Source organism: Salmo salar, chromosome ssa18, assembly GCF_905237065.1.
Source record: "Salmo salar chromosome ssa18, Ssal_v3.1, whole genome shotgun sequence".
Classification (NCBI taxonomy): domain Eukaryota; kingdom Metazoa; phylum Chordata; class Actinopteri; order Salmoniformes; family Salmonidae; genus Salmo; species Salmo salar.
The window spans coordinates 59624843-59647696 of NC_059459.1; the positions used below are offsets into that span (position 1 = coordinate 59624843).

General features: G+C 42.8%; 2 protein-coding genes across 5 annotated transcripts in view; one reads left to right on the plus strand and one right to left on the minus strand.

Moving 5' to 3' along the window:
* The window catches only part of mllt3 (MLLT3 super elongation complex subunit), a 49481-nt gene extending 44629 nt beyond the window's left edge, over positions 1-4852 (minus strand). The window contains exon 1 of one of the 2 annotated variants that reach the window (XM_045701345.1): positions 4729-4852. The gene's annotated coding sequence lies outside the window, so the exon portion shown is untranslated. The remainder of the gene's footprint in view (positions 1-4728) is intronic. The other variant, XM_014155786.2, reaches the window with a different exon arrangement.
* The window catches only part of focad (focadhesin), a 75025-nt gene continuing 55137 nt past the window's right edge, over positions 2967-22854 (plus strand). For 2 of the 3 annotated variants that reach the window (XM_014155779.2, XM_014155781.2), the window contains exons 1-5: positions 2967-3027; positions 5648-5719; positions 5836-5910; positions 6154-6308; positions 9512-9610. In XM_014155779.2, the coding sequence (XP_014011254.1) occupies positions 5663-5719; positions 5836-5910; positions 6154-6308; positions 9512-9610 (386 nt within the window). In that variant the 5' untranslated portion in view covers positions 2967-3027; positions 5648-5662. Of the gene's footprint in view, positions 3087-5647; positions 5720-5835; positions 5911-6153; positions 6309-9511; positions 9611-22854 lie in introns of all 3 variants that reach the window. The other variant, XM_014155780.2, reaches the window with a different exon arrangement.

Below are 22854 nucleotides of genomic sequence, written 5' to 3' on the forward strand. Positions count from 1 at the left end.
GGCACTACAAAGGAAAATGAGCAAACTAGCTAAATCTGGTGCAATGGCATGTTGTACATGGTCCCTGACAAATAGAGCCCCACAGTGGAGGTGTCATAATACCCATAAAACCTAGCGGTCAAACAAGGAATTGGTTCCAGTCGTTTTTCCACCTTTCATTTTTCCCATAGGGGATTTTACATATACTTAAAATAAGGCCTTTTTTTGTGTAGGCTTGCCCTGGCCTGTTGTTTCGATAACCGTGTCTGTGTGTCTAATCTTTTTAGGACAAGGTGACTTTCATCAATACATTCACCTGTATTTACCCCCCCAAAATGAAATGCTAATTGCTGCTAATGTGGCTATCATAAAGAACTACAAATGCCATGATGATTTGGACGAGACTGACGAATCGAGGCAAAAATAAGAATCTCTGGATTAACTGTCTAATGTTCGCTACATTTAGTAACGGATAAATTGGCTACGTTTCTTTAAACTGACAATTCTTTTAATTGTCTTGTGCAAGTTTTAAATTGACAATACTTGTTAGCAAAGGTGTCGGGGATTTGTAGGAGCTTGCAGGGATTTGTAATCAAAGGAGCTTACATGGATTTGTAGTCTTGCATGATGTTTTATTTTGACGCTAATTAGCATTTTAGAGTCAGAGTAAATAGAGCCAAATATATTGATAAATGTCACCTTGTCTGAGAGAGATTTACATGGTTATCAAAACATCACGCCAGGGTAAGCCTACACGAAACATAGCCCTTATTTTAAGTGTTTCTAAAATTCCCTATGGGAAAAATGAATGTTGGAAAAAACGATTGGAACCATTTCCCTGTTTGACCGCTAGGTTTTATGGGTATTATGACACCTCCACTGTGGGGCTCTATAAATGAATTAATAAATAACACCCTTGAGTTTTGCACACCTGGATTGTACAATATTTGACAACTATTCAATTTAAAATCCTTCAAGCTCTGCCAAGTTGATTGTTGATCATTGCTAAACAGCCATTTTCAAACCTTGCCTTAGATTTTCAAACCGATTTAAGTCAAAACTGTAACTTGGCCACTCAGGAACATTCAATGTCATCTTGGTAAGCAACTCCAGTGTAGATTTGGCCTTGTGATTTGTGGTCATTTCCTTAGTAGGTGATGTCAGAGGTCAGCATGTGGGAGCTCAGGATGATAGATGCGTTTCCACTAGTAATTACCAGCTGGAGGGGCGGTAAAGTGGATTTTTCCCAGTGGTATGTGGTAAATTACCCCTTCCCCCTTGGTTACGAACGTAGCGTATGGGTCGGATGTACCCTCCCCTTGAGAAATTCGAAAGATGCGCACCTGCGAAATGGTGATTTGTCCAAATAACCAGTGATGAAAAACCCATGCACCAGAACTATTGCTGCTCATTAGCTATCGGTGCCAATAGTCTGAAGGAAGATCTACTGTACCATTTATGTAGTCTGCCCACTAGCGATTACTTCTGCTTGAACACATGGATTATTGTTAAAAAGGTAATCATGATTTTATTGAGGATCAGGTCAAGTGGTGTCCTAATCTGACAGCTCTTAATATCGGTAGAATGGAGGCAAGCACAAAAAGATGACCTATTGCAGAGGTGGTGATGCATGCAGTGCCAAACCAAAGCGCCATGACAGGATGGATTAGGATCGATTCCTCATCGGTCCGTTAAAACAGGAAGTCCAGAGAAAAACCTAACCAAGCCAGCTTTGGCCATAGTCACTTACACAATAGACCAATCCAAATCATATCAAGTAAAATGAAATATTTGTATTGCACACAGAATGTTTGCTGAAGAAACGCTATAGCCTTGATCACACCGATAGCATCATTGCGCAAAATGGTACGCAGCATCATCTGGATATGTGTGCAACAAAAGTTCAACATTCACCTTCTGCTACCATTTCTGTCAAGCCATCTACGCATACAGTTTGACGCATATGTTCAATAAATCCAACGTATGCACCACACCGAACGCACTGCAACTGCCTCTGCAACACAATGCTACAATGCAAACCCAGGGTTCCATTGGAAATGAATGTACTTCTGGTGTACCAAAATGCAATGACGCTGTCGGTGTGATCGAGGCGTATCCCAAGCAAGCAAACCTAGGATGACAGTGGCAGTGTCATTATGTTTCAATTTAATTTTTGTATTATATCGTGTCCTTGACATTTAATGTAACACTAGGACCAATTATCACTGGCTCCACCAGTTGAGCCTACATACTCATCAACACCATCATGTCTGTGAGGACTGGTTTGACGAAGCCACTCATCAAATCAAAGTTTATTGGTCGTGTACTCAGTTTAGTAGATGTTATAGTGGGTGCAGCAAAATGTTTGTTACTTGCTCCCAACAATGCAGTAAAATGTCAAACAAGTACACAAATAATAATAATAATAAAGAAATAAAGAAATCCAGCACATTCACAGAGAAATTTCACTTGTGGTGTCAGAAACTCAAGGCAATCATCCTACATTGTTCAAGGTCACAGCACAGTTAATTTAATAGAATAGAAACATTTCTTCACACTTGACCATTTCCTGGAAAACTAAGTCCCAGTCTTATCAACAATGTTATTTGAAAAACGATTTGCTTTTATTAATGATAACAGCAATTTACAGCTAGAAGGCAATCTCAGTTATGAGCTTGCATGCTGAAATGAAGGAAACAACCATAAAAAAAACTTGCTAGTGAAATGTTGATCTAACATTACAGTAGGTTTCTTTTGGCAATTTGGTGTTTTATAGGATGCACAAGATCTGTGTCCAGTGATTCTTCCTCCTCCTCATCATAATCAGTAGGCTATATCCAGATGAATGCAAGTTTAAATATATGTATGCAATAATAATCAATTCAAGAAAAATAGCATTCTTATTTATTCAAATATGACATCATTCTTTATTCAAATAAGTTTGAATGACATGAACGTTATGGAATTATTCAATTGCGTTTTCCATACTTATTTGACGCTTACTGCACGCCGTACTCCCATGTGTTTTTTGCCAGTTCTGGACCAGAGGTACAGTTTGAAGTGTATTGCAATTACAGATATTGGTTGATCATTTTTAGTTAGAAAATGTAAGTCTGTATTACGGTCTGTAATGGTAAGGTGTAGACGTTTAAAATACTGCATGTTTTATGTGGAATAAGATTTCGCGCGCTGCAATCTAACGTTATTGGCTATTCAGTGCAGTGGCCAGTTTAGGAGCTAGCTCACCAAATTCATTAAACTTTGCAAGCTAGCTGGGTATAATTTCAACAGACGTTCTGTTAGTTTGTCTCTAACTTAATGCCAACTCTAACTGTGTGTTATTTGCAAGTTATCAAGCCCTAAAAATGATTAACCTAACTGAAGGTGAACGTGACTTAGATGTACAGTAAAGTTAGCTGTAGCTTGATATCTAGCTAGCTACTGAACCAGTATATTTGCGTTGGACACCTCTAACGCTCAGAAAGCTCCGACTCAAACTCCCATTCACCAGCTCTGCAAACGTTATAATGTAAAAATACGTTAATTAATCACCAAATGTGCAGTTTCGCTGAGCAACTATCTCCATTTACTCTCGTTTCGGCCGGTATGTACAAACAAAAAATGTCTACATTTTAAAAACAACAGAAAAAGAAAAGGGTATTCGGCACTTCCAAATGTGTGTTGAGCTGTTGTGGGCTTCCGACCTGTTCGTGGTTGAATGGGAGTTTGAATCGGAGCTTTCTGGGCGTTAGAGACGTCCCTAATGCACAGATGCTGTTTTAGCTAGCTACAGTACATTTGTTTAACATTTGCAAGCGTCAGGGAACTTGGCTGGCTAGCTCAGTTCCAGGAAACTCATCATGATGGTATTGATGTTTTCTGTCTCTACTAATAGTAACCCCAGGTACACCAGCAGCTAGACAGCCACGCTGTTGGTAGAGTTTATGGTAATTCTACCAAATGTATCCCATTGCATTAACAATGTAATGATAATGTGCTATCTGTTCTGCCTGCCTTAACCAGTAACTAAATCGTTTTGGAGGGCAAGCAACAAGCCATAGTCAATTCTGCTATCCACAAGCGTTAGGACTGTCACTTTCAAAGGCACAGGAATGAGCATTTTAAACAATGTCACATTGTTTACACTAACAATGGCGAGCCAGCAGTACAGGCCTGTTTACATTGTTAGTGAACAAGTTAAAGGCAGTCTAGAAACCCCTGAATACTTTAATTTACATGTTTCACTGACTATTGTCCCTCTTTGAGTTTGGAAAATGTGCCATGCAGCACAGTGAAATAACATCTATTTTTTTAAGACTATATCTGGGTGTCAAACCTCAACAATAGTCAGACTAGAGCAAGTTGAATATGTTTGAACATAGTCATGTCAATCCATAAATGATTTTGTGCCATCTTGCTTATGCCTAATTCAACAACAGCAACTTTGTTTTTACACTCTCAAAGAATATGAATGTTAGTTTATTCCCTCTATTGTCTTTTATACACATTTAATAACACTGCACAACAATTTAGGCCACATTTCAATCCCTTCACAACAAAATGTCATTTTATGGAACCAAGCACCTTGTGCAGTGTAATATCAACCAACCAGCATTGACAGGTGGATTTTATCCTTTAATCCTAGTCAGTCACGTCACAAAGGCCTACGATAAGTTTCAACCATAAACACCAACTTGTCGAAGACAGTTGTCAGAAGTCTACTTTTAGCATTGAATATGAGAGCCTTACCTCGCTATACGTTTGGGTTGCAGTAGTGTGGCAGTTTCTGTGGATGCTGTATTACGTCGTTGAGAGTGAATGTTATAGCTGCGTCAGGGGCTGTGAATGGGCTGTTGCACACTGTTGGCCTGTCACTTATCAGCTCTATAATAGAGGGGGAACGGGTGGGGCTGGAGTGCGGTGCGGTAGGGGGGGCTACATTGTCTCCCATATTCCCCCTCTGTTCAGAGTCTCACACACAGCACATACAGATCTCCCTGGCTATCAGCCAGCCAGGCAGCCAGGGTCCCGACAATAACCATCTGGTAGTCAGTCCACTTGTCTGTCCTCTCTGCCTCATTGTCATTCTTTAATGGAACAACAACCTGAGATGGTCCAAGTTTCAATGTATTCAATGTAGCGACTAGCAAACTGCTCGGGGGCCAGTCATCTGTCTGTATTCGGGAAGGTGTCTCGTGAATAATGCATTCAATTCATGCAAAATTATGTCAGTGGCCAATGCCACCTGTCAGAGCTTTAGTTCACACTGCGGGGGTCGTCTTTCAAAGGGATGCAGGTACCTGCTTGGGGGCTGTTCTTCAATGTAGGTACACAGTACATTAGGCTAGTTGTAGCCTATATGACACAGCAGATGGCTGGAGTTTGGGGAATCACTCTGTCTTTGGGCAGTTCAGCTCCTTTCGTAGGTTGTCATGTCAGTCCGCTGGGAGCTAGGACAAAAAATGTCATGTAAAATGTCTCTTTGAAACATGGCCAGAAAGTTTGATTTTCCAGGTATCCTCTTCAATAACCTTAGTTTTGTTGTGTACTTTTTATTTTCAACAAGGAGAGCTCCGTTCTATTTGAGTTTTAACTTCTTTAGAAATATTCCCGTTTCTGTGCTCTCAATCCAAAGCATAATCTTTCGGTCTTTCTCCCTTACTCGCAGGCATGACCAGAGAAGATGAGTGAGAATTTGAAAAAGAGATTTGACTTTCCCAGCCCGCTCATACAGGCCCAGGTAAAGTGCTGACTGAGAGATTGTCTCTGGATTGGGGATGCAATGGGGGTCATACTGTTCAGGTTATTGTGAGCCAGGATCCAACTCTGTAGTAAGCCTGTTGTCTATGTCTGCAGACGGTGAGGAGTCTGGTTGCGGCTGTGCTGAAAGAGAAGGGCCAGAATGAGAGGATCAGCCAGTCCTCCACCCAGGTAGGTGTCTGGCCTTCAAATGTGTATCTGAGTATCATGTTTGAGTGTGACGCTGTGCCTCAGGCTGTAACATTTGTTTCTGACTGACCCGCTGTGTTTTCGATTGATGCAATTTGTTTATGACCACATCATGTGCCTTTGACTGTGTCTGACTCCTGGCTGTGGAGGCCCTGTAGGAGCAGTGCCGTAGTGGCTGTGCCTCTGCCTCTCCTGTGTCTTTGACTGTGTCTGACTGTGTTGCAGGGCCCAGCTATGGAGACCCTGTGGGAGCAGTGCTGCAGTGACTGTGCTGCTGTGCGCTCAGCCTGCTGTGACGCCGTGGTGCTTCTGGTAGAGCAGGCCCATGCCGACCTGCACTACATACTCAACAGCGTCCTCAACCTCCTGCCCTCTGCCAGGTATTACACACACACGCACGCACCAGGGTTTCCGTAAAAAAAAATGTAGCGCCGGACATTTGACCGGAAGCATTTTTTAATTTACTGGACATTTGAGAAATTTCCGGACCCATATGCATTGGGCACGTGACCTGATTAGGGCGTCCACACACGGTGCTCAGAATTACAGAAATCACATTTAGATGATGGTAATTCATATTAACAGAACATGCAAGTCGAGAATGCAACGATGTGTGGTCCTTCTTGAATTCTGATGTGCTCTTTGAAGATGTTAGAATAACTGTCCACATTTACTTTTCCTCAACCAGCAAGATGAGTAACGAACAGCAAAAATCACTAGCCTATATCAGTCTACTATCCCCCATAGTAGAAAGTTGACCTATTTTATAGTCAGCTTGTCGAGTAAGAAATAGCCTATTCCAAACAGGCTCTCTGACCGTTTTGGGACGATAGATTTTATTTATTTTACCGTTATTTTACCAGGTAAGTTGACTGAGAACACATTCTCATTTACAGCAATGATGTGGGGGAATAGTTTCAGGGGATAGGAGGGGGATGAATGAGCCAATTGTAAGCTGGGGATGATTAGGTGGCCGTGATGGTATGAGGGCCAGATTGGGAATTTAGACAGGACACTGGGGTTAACACGCCTACTCTTAGCATAAGTGCAGTGGGATCTTTAATGACCTCAGAGAGTCAGGATACCCGTTTAACGTCCCATCCAAAAGACGGCACTCTACACAGGGCAGTGTCCCCAATCACAGCCCTGGGGCATTGGGATATATTTTAGACCAGAGGAAAGCGTGCCTCCCACTGGCCCTCCAAAACCACTTCCAGCAGCATCTGGTCTCCCATCCAGGGACTGACCAGGACCAACCCTGCTTAGCTTGAAAAGCAAGCCAGCAGTGGGATGCATGGTGGTATGCTGCTGGCTCCCAAATTCATACAACCAGTAGGCCTGGGCTACATAAAAACAAGTTAAAAAGCAATGAATCTGATGCAACAGATTAGAACATTTAGCTTAAAATGTTGATCAGCTATTATTTCATCACATTATAAGCGCAGCAATGCGCACAAGGCATTAGGCTACGCTCAAATGTTTGTTCCATAATGCAATTTACAGGGGACAACACTGTTGTCAAAGAGCACTGCACATGCGAGCGGTTTCATGTGACAGAGATGGAAATATCCATTAGAAAGAGGGGAGATCTAATAGGATTGTGCCTTTTGGCTACTGGACAATGAAAGAAAGTTGATATAAAATAATTGCCTCCACGGATATTTTGGCAAGGTAAGACATGCCTCATAATATGTAGTAAAACGTTCAGGTTTCAAACAATTAAGTATATGTTTTCAAAACGCATAGTGCCTCTAGCTCATTGCAAAGTGGTGTGTGATGCGCTGATGAAGCCTGCTGTCCGTTGCAGTCTGAGATCCTGTAGCAGCAGCAGATTTCCCACTGAAAGTATCTGTAAGCTGTACGCGTGCGATAAATAAGATGCATAACAATATACTCTACACGTGCCAATTTAATTCTGCATATTAACCTATAGACCGCTAAGCCTGACCAGTCAAATGTGTTTACATTGACTGGTATTTCCATCAATGAATAGGCTAAAAATAATTATTTGCAATGGGATTATTTTTTTTTTATTCTCCCGGACCTGGCACTCCTGGCCAGAGCCAGTTTTTTGTTTCTCTTTTTCATTTTTTTATAGCCCAAAAGCCGGCAATTACCGGCTAACGGAAACCCTGGCGCGCGCACACACAATTCAGAAAATATGTCTCGGCTTGTATCACAGGCCTTTTATTACACATGCTCAGAGTTCAGACAGACTTGATTAGAGTCAGACTCATAAAAATTGTCTTCTACCGTTGTTCTTCTTCTACAACAGCCTCCCGCGCGCTATGGAGGTCTTAACAGAGCTTAGCCATACTGTCAGACATGAGCCCCTCCCCTTATCTCTCTTTGGTTGAACACTTATCAGCACATCCTGTTACACAGTTTTGTCACACCAAACTGTAGAGCAGTTGATCGGGCTATATTAAAAGTCATGGAACTCTTTCGATAGTAGTTCTGTAGCATTGAAAATACACTGCACCCCACGTATAGGCCTAGAGATCATATCCGTGCAGAATGATAACCATGGCCACTATGATTCACTGTATGACATTGAGTATGTTCTTTTTTTATTTCCTTTTTTGTTGTTAACCAAATTCATTCAGGTCTGTTACAGTGGTAAACATATTGCATGATGGTGGTGTATTGGGATCTGAACACTCTGCCCTGTTGACATTGCATTGCTCATAACACCTTGGGCCCTCTGCTCTCACTGTAATAAGATGGTAACAAAGTAATTTCACTGAGGAGGGGACACGCTGTCTTTGCCACTCGCCAGGCTGCTGCTACTGCTGACTTTGAGCTATTGATCGTGCTGAGGTAATGGCCAGCGCAGCAGGAAATGGAACGCCAAACAGCTTGTGACCTTTCCCATCTCTGACATTATCGCATGCGCTGTCTAATATCATTGTGTAAGTGTACAGTGTGCTTCTCTTACTGCAATGGTCACCAACCGGTCGATCCTGATCAACTAGTCGATCTTCAAGGCATTCATAGTCTATCACCAAACATTTCTGTAGAAAAGCCAATGATAAAGCCTTGAGCTCCAATCTTTTTTTATTAGTCTTGCACTGTTGGCGGTAGGTGCACTTGATTCAGAAGCCCTACGCTGGATAGGCAAAGTGTTCCCATTTTTAACTATTTTATTTGTCTGAAGAAACTAACTCGGCCTACCCGGCGGACCAGGAGAGCTAAATCAAGTGCTCCTACTGCGCTGGCCAATCGGATAGCTTAAATCTCTGTGACTACAGCTTCCACAACCCCACAGCAAAGTTTGTCCAGTATGAAGGAAGTTAGAGGAAGTTTTGCGAGCCAATGCTAACTAGCGTTAGCGCAATGTTAGCATTGGCTCACAAAACTACCTCTAACTTCCTTCATACTGGACACAGACATAAAAATGGTATCCACAAGTTCATCTGACTCTGGGGAAGTATATACAGGGCGTCACTGTCATAATCCCGAAGTATCCCTGTAAGGTCCTCTGCACAATATAGCCCTAAGCTATCTGGGTTTTCTGTAAACTGCTAGTTATACCCCTGGCCTTATTGATTTTTTTTTTCTTCTTTTTTTCCCTTATGAACAGGAATGTGCAGGGGTTGATAAAGGTGATAGGAAGGCTTCTCCAGGTGCAAGCGGACCAGCGAGACAAAGGAACGCCCTTCACTTGTCCCTACTCCATCAGGTTAGTCCACTTCACTTGTCGTTAGTCCATCAGGTTAGTCCACTTCACTTGTCGTTAGTCGATCAGGTTAGTCCACTTCACTTGTCGCTAGTCGATCAGGTTAGTCCACTTCACTTGTCGCTAGTCCATCAGGTTAGTCCACTTCACTTGTCGTTAGTCCATCAGGTTAGTCCACTTCACTTGTCGCTAGTCCATCAGGTTATTCCACTTCACTTGTCCCCACTCCATCACTTGTCGCTTGTCCATCAGGTTATTCCACTTCACTTGTCGCTAGTCCATCAGGTTATTCCACTTCACTTGTCCCCACTCCATCAGGTTAGTCCACTTTTTATTTTTCTTTCCCGTGGTCTGATGTTGGGGGCCATATAGGACCATACACAAGGCTCTATTTCTCAACTTTACTGTGACCACTTGAGGAAAGATGTCTAGGCTACTTTTGATTCATAACATCAAGTTAGGTTCTGAGTGTGAGACTCTATTGATTGGAGTGAGGTGCCGGTCTTTGAGTCCACATCTTATCACTACTCCTTCAGGTAATTCCATGCCTGCCATGGCGCATTGTGGCAGCCTTGGTAGTTTACTCCTGCAAACGTATCCTTAGTTATTTGTAAGTGTTTTCTATGTGCATTGTTTTATCGACTTTTAGCTGATCAAGTATTGAACACAGAACTAAGAATGTTACTAACAACGTTAAATTAGTTAACATACTTTTGGTCATGTAGTGTATGTGGACACCTGTTCATCGAACATCTCAAATCGTGGGCATGAATATGGAGTTGGTCCCCCCCCCTTGCTGCTATAATAACCTCCATCCTTCTGGGAAGCCTTTCCACTAGATTTTGGAACATTGTTGGGGGGACTTGCTTCCATTCAGCCATGAGCATTATTGGGGTCAGTCACTGATGTTGGGCGATTAGGCCTGGCTCGCAGTCGGCGTTCCAATTCATCTCAAAGGTGTTCGGTGAGGTTCCACACCAATCTCGACAAACCATTTCTGTATGGACCTCGCTTTGTGCACAGGGACTTTGTCATGCTGAAACAGGAAAGTGCCTTCTCCAAACTGTTGCCACAAACTTGGAAGCACATAATCATCTAAAATGTAAATGTAAATGTAGAATGTCATTGTATGCTGTAGCATTGAGATTTCCATTCACTGGAACTAAGGGGCCTAGCCCAAACCATGAAAAACAGCTCCAGACCATTATTCCTCCTCCACCAAACTTTACAGTTGGCACTATGCATTGGGGCAGGTAATGTTCTCCTGGCATCTGCCAAACCCAGAAGCGTGATTCTCCACTCCAGAGAACGCTTTTCCACTGCTCCAGAGTCCAATGGCGGCGAGCTTTACACCACTCCAGCTGACACTTGGCATTGCGCATGGTGATCTTAGGCTTGTGTGAAGCTGCTCGGCCATGAAAACCCATTTCATGAATCTCCTGGCGAACAGTTCTGGTGCTGACATTGCTTCCAGAGGCAGTTGGAACTCCGTAGTGAGTGTTACAACTGAGGACAGACTTTTTTTTACACGCTTCAGCACTCAGCGGTCCCGTTCTGTGAGCTTGTGTGGCCTACCACTTCGTGTTGCACCTAGATGTTTGCACTTCACAATAACAGCACTTACAGTTGACCGGGGTAGCTCTAGGAGGGCAGAAATTTGATGAACTGAGTTGTTGGAAAGGTGGCATCCTATGACGGTGCCATGTTGAAAGTCAGTAAGGCCATTTTACTGCCAATGTTTGTCTATGAAGATGCATGGCTGTGTGCTCATTTTATACACCTGTCAGCAAAGGGTGTGGCTGAAATGGATGAATCCACACATACACTATATATATATATACACAGAAGTATTTGACTACTTCTCCAATCAACTAGCTAATTGTTTGGATTCAAGTACCAGCTCAGATCCTCCTCGATCCTCATCTCTTTTTATCTCATCTCCCATCTACTGGACCAAAGGCTGGACCAAAAGATACAGAAATGGAAGCAACTATCACTCACTACACCCAAGATTTTCTCAGTTAACATATTAAAACAACCCTGTGCAGGGATCTGAGCAACAGCCTTATGCAAGACGGTATCTTGCGGAAAAATGCAGATGACGGGGCGGTAGGAGACTAATTAACAAACTTAAGTCTGTTGTGTGCACTCGTAATCCGAGCAGTACATCATGCACAACTGAGGCTTTTAAACTCAAGGTCCATAAACGACAAAGGTTTACTACTGAATGGTATCATCACTGATAGAGGTCTAGACATTCTCTTTCTCACTGAGACTTGACATCAGCCCAATGAGTACATATCCCTCTACCATTTCCTTCCATCTGGCTACACCTACCTGGAATGTCCTCGCACATCCGGACAGGGTGGCGGATTGGCTGTAATCTGCAGGACTGACAGCACTGTGATTTTACTGCAGTACCAGCTGTCATGTTTTGAATGAATGTCTTTCAAGATCAATGGCTCTGTATCAGCACTGTCTGTGTTAATTTGTTGGCCTCCCTAACTTTCCTGCTGAACTATCTGAGCTACTAACACCCCTGAGCCCTTGCTATGCTAGTGCTTGGTGATTTCAACATGCATGTCGACTCCCCTGACTGCAGTCTCTCTACCGGCCTGGCGGATGTCCTGGACAACTTTGGACACCAACAGCACGTGGACTTTGCCATCCACAAGAAAGGCCATAAACTGGACCTGGTCTCCACAGGCGTGGATCTCGCCAAATTGAAAGGAAATGTGTCAGGGCTGTCCGACCATAAACTCATCACCTTCACCCTAGCTATTCCTCTACTCATTTGGCCCAAGAAACGCTCCATTCAGTTTAGGTGTCTGAAAACAGTAAACACTGGCCAGCTTACTAAGCCAGTTACTGACTCTGGCTTAATACAACACTGCCGGCCTCCATACTGGATGAAGTTGCTCCTTTGAAAACCTTTTATGGTGTCTTTCTCCAAATCTCCTCCCTGGTACACTGAAGAGCTACGCTCTTTCAAAGCAACTGGCCGTCGTCTAGAACAACCGTATAACTGTACATGCGCAGATGTAAACTCAGCAAAAAAAGAAACGTCCTCACTGTCAACTGCGTTTATTTTCAGCAAACTTAATGTGTATGAACATAACAAGATTCAACAACTGAGACAAACTGAACAAGTTCCACAGACAGGTGACTAACAGAAATGGAATAATGTGTCCCTGAACAAAGGGGGATCAAAATCAAAAGTAACAGTCAGTATCTGGTGCGGCCACCAGCTGCATTAAGTACTGATGTGCATATCCTTCTCATGGACTGCACCAGATTTGCCAGTTCTTGCTGTGAGGTAAATGCAGCTCGGACATCCTACTACTCCCAACTGATCAGCAACAGCAGTGGTAAGTCCGGGTGCTGTTCTCTACTGTGAGCAAGCTCCTCCAACTAGGGCTGTGGCGGTCATGAAATGTTGTCAGCCGGTGATTGTCAAGCAAATAACTGTTGGTCTCACGGTAATTGACCATTAATTAACATAAACACATTTAGCATCTCCTGGCTTCCACACATAGACTACAAGCCACTGATGCAGACCTTTGGAACATCTACATTTAAAAAAAAAAAATCTAATACATCCATGTAATATAACCTACACCATTATTTCTTTTAGACTACATTTGCTTCATATCATCTTTCTTTAGATCTATTTCAGAAGAACAGAAGAGCATCCTCTGGGTTGTCCTTATGTTAGGCCATTGTCTGGCTATGTCTGTGGGCTACACTTGTTCATTTAGCAGGCCAGATTTGCTTAGTATTCCGTGGCATTATTTCATAGTATGAAGAATACAATTGAACATAGCTGAATAAAATAGAAAGGATATTTTCTCAACGGTTTGAGGGAGTGCGCACATGCGGCTATTCTGTGTTAAGCAGTTAACAAAGCAACAGGTACTCCTATTTGCTTCATTTATAGTAATTTACGCAACTGTAGTTGTGATACAAATGTTGGGCTATATGTTTTGATTTTTAATATGTTCTAAGGCTGCATGATGCAACTCTAAATGTTGATTTGAAAAAAGTTGCATGAAAAGCATTTGCTTTGTTTTTTGCACAGGCTGCACACACTTCATCAGTCTCTCATTCACAATTTGACAAGCACTTGAAAAAGCCTCGAATTTCCCGGCGGCATCTCCTTTGTGTAACCGTAATGCCTCCTAAATAAATCCATGCCTTTCCGGCCAGTGGCCGTTGTGTTCCTTGGGCTGACTATAATCATTATAATTCCCTTCTCCCGGCTGCGTGCTCCGAAGCACCTCTCATTCACATGGCTCTCTCATATCTCAATTCTTATTACCCAAGCTACAAGTGAAGACAGACACATCGGGGACGCAACAGCGCATGTCCTTATCGAATTCCGAGGCGCATATTGAAGATATTGGAAGAACTGTCCACATTTACTTTTTGTCAGACAACAAGATGAGTAGGCCTAACGAACAGCAAAAGCACTAGCCTATGTCAATCTATTATCCGCCATAGTACAAAAGTTGACCTATTCTGTGTGAGAAATAAATATTCCAAACATAGTCTGGGACAGTTGTAGGATGCGATGGATCCCAAATTAATACAATCACTTGCTTCAAATTTTTTTTTTAAAACAGTGAAGCTGATGCAACAGATGAGAACATTTAGCTTAAAATGTAGATTAACTATTTGGCTTTCTTCACATTATAAGCGCAGCAATGCGCACACGGCAGTAGGCTATAAGTATGAATGTTCCAAAATGCGATCAATTAGCGAGAAAACACCATTCTCAAAAGTGACCGCGAATGTGATTATGCATGCATTTTTATGGTGAAAATGATCTTCCCCGAACTTTAAACTCACGCAATGTGTGTGTGTGTGCCAGATAGGCTGAACACCCATTGTAAAGCAAATGAATGTGCTTCATTTTATGAAGTCATTTGGACACTTTACACACCGGTGATAGGCTACATGTGCAACTATATTTTGAAAAAGTCTGGGGGGGGGGGGGGAAAGGCATGCGCTGTTTCTTGCCTTACTGCATTCAAGCTGGTGATAGGATATTCACAAGTGATAGGATAATATTGTCACCCATCAGACTATTCTTGATTTAATGTTGTCTTTACATATGCTAAATAATATATGTGTGAATTTGCTTTGATTTAGAATGGATCGTTATCACGCTCCTGTCTCAAAACAGGGTCAGGGGAAAAAAATACATGTCATCTATGCACTTAAATAGTGAATGTATGACGCATTTCCCGTGGTTCCTTTCATGCCAGCCAGGTAGGCTAAACTCCTGTTGTAAAGAGAAGCAAAGTGCTTAATATTAGGAAAGTTGAGAAATAAATATATTAGGCCTAGCCTATAGAAAGTTGTTGGTATCCTCCTTTTTTCATAGAGGCCATCAAAACTATGTTTTCAAATTGCATAGTCTATAGAAATGTTGCGTAACATGAGCTAGTGGGTTCTAATGAAGTGTTTGATTACATTTTCTATTACATTTGCATTGATGTCAGAGTGATTTAAAGGGACAATAGAGTGCTGAGTACCAGGTGGTTAGCAAGTTTGGTAGGCTACTAATGACCAGCAGCAGCATCAGAGCTTGGAGAAGCCTAATTACCGCGACTAAACGGTCACATAGAAATTGACTGCGGTCATGACTCGTGATGTGGTGGTAATACGGTCACCATAACAGCCCTACCTCCAAACTGTGAACAATTTTGCTACCTCAGCCTTCCCAGAACGGTGCAATCAATACCTGTGCTTCTTTCAAAGCAAACTTTTAAAACATTAATAGCACCTTCCTGACCTCCCAAGCCCCTTTAGTTGAGCTACCAAGTCCTATGCTCCCTGAGTCAAGGTTCCCCACCTTCACTGCAGCTGATGCAACCAAGCTGGTTAGGACAAAGACGCCCATCACTTGCTCACTTGACCCTATCACCACCTCACTTGTCAAGACCTGCTTACCTGCTCTGGAGCCTATCAACAAGTCTCTCATCACTGGATGTGTCCCTCATTCAGCTCAAACTGTCTGCAGTCACACCAATACTTTAAAAGTCTGGATCTGACCCTGACAACTTCCAGAACTAAAGGCCTATTTCCAACCTGCCCTTCCTAAGCTCCTCAAACGTGCTGTTTGTAGTCAACTCCAAAGCCATCTGGCCACCTACTTGAGCCCATCCAGTTGGGTTTCAGAGCTAGACACAGTACTGAGACTACCCTGGTAAGGGTCACTAATGACCTCATGAATGCTGACTCTGGGGTTGCCAGCATCCTCTGACTGCTGGACCTCAGTGCAGCATTAAACACGGTCAGCCATGCCATCCTGCTAGACAGCATGGAGAAGGGCCTGTCAGACACGGTCTTGGACTGGTTCAGGTTCTATCTCACTGATCTCTACTAGTTTTGTAGCCATCGGTCCTAGTAAGTCAGAGTTGTGCTCCGACATGGGTCCCTCAAGGCTCGGTACTGAGGCCACTACGGTTTTGTATCCACATTCTGCCACTGGGAACATCTTGAGGAAACACTGACTGGGCTTTCACTTTTATGCTGACGACACACAGCTGTATGTCTCCACAAACACTGACACTGCCAATGGCACTGCACTCCTGGTCAGCTGCCTGCAGGACATCAAAACATGGATGCAGTTGAGTTTCCTGCAGGTAAACTGCAAGTAGACAGAGGTCGTCCTGATTGGCACTATCATTACCAACATCACCAGCTACAGCCTAAATATTGACGATGTCGAGGTTCGCAACCTGGGTGTGATATTTGACAGTCAGCTCTCGTTTGAGGCGCACATCAAGAGTTTGACCAAAGTCACATTTTTCCATGTAACTCCCTTTTTGTTGGCGCATCTACCAAGTGCCTTAACAGGCTACAATATGTCCAGAACTGTTCCTCACATCAAATCAAATGTATTTGTCACATACACATGGTTAGCAGGTGTTAATGCAAGTATAGCGAAATGCTTGTGCTTCTAGTTCCGACCATGCAGTAATATCTAACAAGTAATCTACCAATTCCACAACTACCTTGTACACAGAAGTGTAAAGGAATGAATACGAATATGTACATAAAAATATATAAATGAGTGCTGGCCGAACGGTGTAGGCAAGATGTAATAGATGGTATGGAGTAGAGGTCCACCGATTAATTGGAATGGCCGATTTAATTAGGGCCGATTTCAAGTTTTCATAACGATCGGTATTTTTGGCCACCGATTAGCCAATTGTATTTTTTTTTATATATTTTTTTCCCCTTTAACTAGGCAAGTCAGATTTAAGAACACATTCTTATTTTCAATGACGGCCTAGGAACGGGGGTTAACTGCCTTGTTCAGGGGTGGATTCGTTTTTACAACCTTCTGGTTACTAGTCCAACGCTCAAACCACCTGCCTTACATTGCACTCCACGAGGAGCCTGCATGGCAGGCTGACTACCTGTTACGCGAGGGCATCAAGAAGCCAAGGTAAGTTGCTAGCTAGCATTAAACTTATCTTATAAAAAAACTATCAATCTTAACATGATCACTAGTTAACTACACATGGTTAATGATATTACTAGTTTATCTAACGTGTCCTGCGTTGCATATAATCGATGCAGTGCCTGTTCATTTCTCATCGAATCACAGCCTACTTCGACAAACGGGTGATGATTTAACAAGCGCATTTGCGAAAAAAGCACTGTCGTTGCACCAATGTACCTAACCATAAACATCAATGCCTTTCTTTAAAATCAATACACAAGTATATATTTTTAAACCTGCATATTTAGTTCATATTGCCTGCTAACATGAAATTGTGTCACTGGTCTTGCGTTCATGGCCTGGCTCGTTGCGAACTAATTTGCCAGAATTTTACGTAATTATGACATGCCATTGAAGGTTGTGCAATGTAACAGGAATATTTAGATTTAGGGATGCCACCCGTTAGATAAAATACGGACCGGTTCCGTATTTCACTGAAAGAAAAAACATTTAGTTTTCGAATGATAGTTTCCGGATTCGAGCATATTAATGACCTAAGGCTCGTATTTCTGTGTGTTGTGTTTATTATATTATAATTAAGTCTATGATTTGATAGAGCAGTCTGACTGAGCGGTGGTAGGCACCAGCAGGCTCGTAAGCATTCATTCAAACAGCACTTTTGTGCGTTTTTGCCTGCAGCTCTTCGCAATGCCTTACGCTGTTTATGACTTCAAGCCTGTCAACTCCCAAGATTAGGCTATAATGTTACACTGGCAATACTAAAGTGCCTATAAGAATATCCAATAGTCAAAGGTATATGAAATACAAATCGTATAGAGAGAAATAGTCCTATAATTCCTATAATAACTACAACCTAAAACTTCTTACCTGGGAATATTGAAAACTCGTGTTAAAAGAAACCACCAGCTTTCATATGTTCTCATGTTCTGAGCAAGGCACTTAAACGTTAGCTTTCTTACATGGCACATATTGCACTTTTACTTTCTTCTCCAACACTTTGTTTTTGCATTATTTAAACCAAATTGAACATGTTTCATTATTTATTTGAGGCTAAATTGATTTTATTTATGTATTATATTAAGTTAAAATAAGTGTTCATTCAGTATTGTTGTAATTGTAATTATTACATATAAATAAAATCCGCCGATGAATCGGTATTGGCTTTTCTGGCCCCCCAATAACCGGTATCGGCTTTTTTTTGACCCGCCAATAATAGGTATCGGCGTTGAAAAATCATAATCGGTCGACCTGTATGGAGTACAGTATATACATATGAGATGAGTATTGTAGGGTATGAAAACATTATATAACGTGGCATTGTTTAAAGTGGCTAGTGATACATCTAATACATCAAGATGCAGTAGATGGTACAGTGTATATATATATATATATATATATATATATATGAGATGAATAATGTAGGTTATGGAAACATTATCTAATATAAATAATATAAAGTGGCAAGTAATAAATTGATTACATCAATTTTCACATTATTAAAGTGGCTTGAGTTGAGTCAGTATGTTGGCAGCAGCCACTCAATGTTAGTGATGGCTGTTTAACAGTCTGGCCTTGAGATAGAAGCTGTTTTTCAGTCTCTCGGCTCCAGCTTTGATGCACCTGTACTGACCTCACCATCTGAATGTTAGCGGGGTGAACAGGCAGTGGCTCGGGTGGTTGCTGTCCTTTGATCTTTTTGGCCTTCCTGTGACATCGGGTGGTGTAGGTGTCCTGGAGGGCAGGTAGTTTGCTCCCGGTGATGCATTGTGCAGACCTCACTACCCTCCAGAAGTCTCTCCGGTTATGGACGGAGTAGCTGTTGTACCAGGCGGTGATACAGCCCGACAGGATGCTCTCGATTGTGCATCTGTAAAAGTTTGAGTGATTTTGGTGACAAGCCGAATTTCTTCAGCCTCCTGAGGTTGAAGAGGCGCTACGGCGCCTTCTTCACCATGCTGTCTGTGTGGGTGGACCATTTCAGTTTGTCCGTGATGTGTACGCTGAGGAACTTAACTCTCCACCCTCTCCACTACTGTCCCGTCAATGTAGATAGGCGGCTGCTCCCTCTGCTGTTTCCTGAAGTCCACGATCATCTCTTTTGTTTTGTTGACATTGAGTGCGAGGTTATTTTCCTGACACTACACTCCGAGAGCCCTCACCTCCTCCCTGTAGGCCGTCTCGTCGTTGTTGGTAATCAAGCCTACCACTGTAGTGTCGTCTGCAAACTTGATGATTGAGTTGGATGCGTGCATGGCCACGCAGTCGTGGGTGAACAGGGAGTACAGGAGAGGGCTGAGAACGCACCCTTGTGGGGACCCAGTGTTGAGGATCAGCGTGGTGGAGATGTTGTTTCCTACCCTCACCACCTGGGGGCGGCCCGTCAGGAAGTCCAGGACCCAGTTGCACAGGGCGGGGTCGAGACCCAGGGTCTCAAGCTTAATGACGAGTTTGGAGGGTACTATGGTGTTAAATGCTGAGCTGTAAGCGATGAACAGCATTCTTACATAGGTATTCCTCTTGTCCAGATGGGTTTGTGCAGTGTGATGGCGATTGCGTCGTCTGTGGACCTATTGGGTCGGTAAGGAAATTGGAGTGGGACTAGGGTGTCAGGTAGGGTGGAGGTGATATGGTCCTTGACTAGTCTCTCAAAGCACTTCATGATGACGGAAGTGAGGGCTACAGGGCGGTAGTCATTTAGCTCAGTTACCTTAGCTTTCTTGGGAACAGGAACAATGGTGGCCCTCTTGAAGCATGTGGGGACAACAGACTGGGATAAGGATTGATTGAATATGTCTGTAAACACACCAGCCAACTGGTCTGCGCATGCTCTGAGGACGCGGCCGGGGATGCCGTCTGGGCCTGCAGCCTTGGGTTAATATGTTTAAATGTTTTACTCACGTTGGCTGCAGTGAAGGAGAGCCCGCAGGTTTTGTTAGCGGGCAGTGTTAGTGGCACTGTATTGTCCTCAAAGCGAGCAAAAAAGTTGTTTAGTGTGTCTGGGAGCAAGGCATCGTGATCCGCGACGGGGCTGATTTTTCTTTTGTAGTCCGTGATTGACTGTAGACCCTGCCACATACCTATCGTGTCTGAGCCGTTGAATTGCGACTCCACTTTGTCGCTGTACTGATGCTTAGCCTGTTTGATTGCCTTGCGGAGGGAATAGCTACACTGTTTGTATTCGGTCATGTTTCCGGTCACTTTGCCCTGATTAAAAGCAGTGGTTCGCGCGTTCAGTTTTGCGCGAATGCTGCCATCAATCCACGGTTTCTGGTTGGGGAATGTTTTTTAATAGACGCTGTTGGTATGACATCACCGATGCACTTGTTAATGAACTCGCACACCGAGTCAGCGTATTCGTCAGTGTTGTTGTTCGCAGCAATGCGGAACATATCCCAGTCCACGTGATCGAAGCAATCTTGAAGCGTGGCATCTGATTGGTCGGACCAGCGTTGAACAGACCTGAGGGCGGGAGCTTCCTGTTTTAGCTTCTGTCTATGGGCTGGGAGCTCACCCACACCTCCCCCGCGAGCACATCACTCCAGTGCTGTTCAACCTTCAATGGCTCCCCATATGCTCACGCATCGACTACAAAATCCTGGTTCACACCTACCAAGCTATCCACAACTCTGGACCCAAGTACCTGTCTGACCTCATTCTACCCTCTTGCCCCACACGCACACGTCGCTCCTCCAGTTCTGTTTCCCTTTAGTCCCGCAGCAGACTTAAAAACTATGGGTGACAGGGCTTTCAGTTGCGCGGCTTTGAGGCTGTGGAACTCACTTCCCGACACTATTAGGGCTGCAGAGTCTCTGTCCTCCTTTAAGGCACAGCTCAAGACCGTGCACTTCAGAAAAGCTTTCAAGGACCTCTGCTAATTCTGTTCTCATGTACTCCGGATCTGGCGACAGTATATAGCGTTGATTGTTTTCTGTGTTTTGGATTGTTGTTGTTATTTTGTGTGCCTTGGGTTGAGAAAAGTGCTTTACAAATTAAATGTTATAATAAGCATTATTATTATTCATCAACATTTTCTGCAGTGGTAATGATACCATCCTGTTGTAGTCATGATGGCATTGTTCTTATTACTTCTGTAGTAATAATATGTAGTGGTCACAATAGCATCTAAAGTAGTCAAAATAACATGTCATAACTTGTAGTAGTCTTAATAAAACATGTCATAACATCTGTCCCTGTCAGAATAACATCTGTAATAGTCATAATAGCGTGATGTCATAACATCTGTAGTAGTTATGTTTTTTCTTTTGTTATGATAACATTGTCATAATAGCATCTGTAGTAGTAATAATAACATTGTGATAACTTTTGTAGTAGTCCGAATAGCAATATGTCATAATAGCATCTGTAGTAGTAATATCTGAGTTACTCCGCTGTAAGGTCATGGAAATACTACAATGTCATTGTAATATCTTAGTCGTTATTTAGTTGTGGAAATACTTCATTGATATCATCATAGTAATCTAAGATCCTAATGAAGTCATGAAAATGCTACAGATGTAGTACATTAGTAGCCTAATGTCTTGTTGGTTTTTCATGGAAATGCTGCAATGAGGTCATAATAATACTGTTTCTGAGTAGTAGTAGTCCCAGTCGGTATTAGATAGAATGCCTGTGGGGAAAACAACCTGTGGCTACCTAGGTTACCCCATTTGGCTCACAGTAGAAACTTGACCCTTTTCAAATGCAATTATCTTGTTGTCTCCTTGTTTTAGTCAATTACAAAACTACAGTTAATAAACTTACAACATGTATAAAGATTCCTTTTCAACATTGCCAGCTCCAGAGAGTTCACACTACTTAGAAAAACACTATATTGTAGGGCTTCCCTCGTTCCCCTTTTCATGAAGGTGCTAGCAGCCACATGAGTGAGTGCAAGCTAGCTAGCAACCGACTGGAACATTTAAGCTAGCCAAAACCAACGACACAAACTAACAGACGATACAGTTACAAATAGTGAGTGGAGTTACACATGGGCTATACTAAACAAGCCTGAAGCCTCTTCTCACAGGATTTTTGACCTGGTTACATGTACATTGAACAACGCAGCAGCTTTTCGGGATGTTTTTTTTCTCTCATTCTGTATAGCAAAAAAATATTTTACCATGGGGGTGAATGGGAAAGAATGTTTGTTTCCCCCAAGTTGTGGTCAAGGGGAATTTCTTATTACGTGAATATCAACTCAGAGTATGTCTTAGTCTTTTGTACAGCAGTAGAAATGCTGTGATGATATCACAGTAATATGGGAGTACTTTTCCTTCTACTGCAATTATGGGGCTGTAGATCATGTCTGCGTTCCAAATGCCACCCTATTCCTTAGTGCACCACTTTTAACCAGGGCTGGTCAAAAGTAGTGCACTATAGGGTTTAATTTGGGACGCATAGAATTATTTCCCTGTGGAGAAATGCTAGGAAGTTAGTATACCGACCCCTTCCATAGGATTGTCCTCTGGCTGAGCCATCCTGCAGAGAATGATTAATATCTCATTTGGGTAACATCAACCTACTCCGATGGGTTGTTAAGGCCCAGCTCTGATTTAATTTCATAGTGGAGTGATGAACCATGTATCATGACACCTCAGCCGTCACCTAAGGTGTCAGGAATGAGGTGCAGGAGTTGTGGGGGGTAGGGTCGAATCGCGTCATAGTACAAAAGGGCCAGCGTCTACTGCCACTAGATGCTTCAATAGTGATCTGCGCAGCCATATAGTAAGCTGCACCTCGAGTCAGCTAACCAACATACAACTCTCCAAAA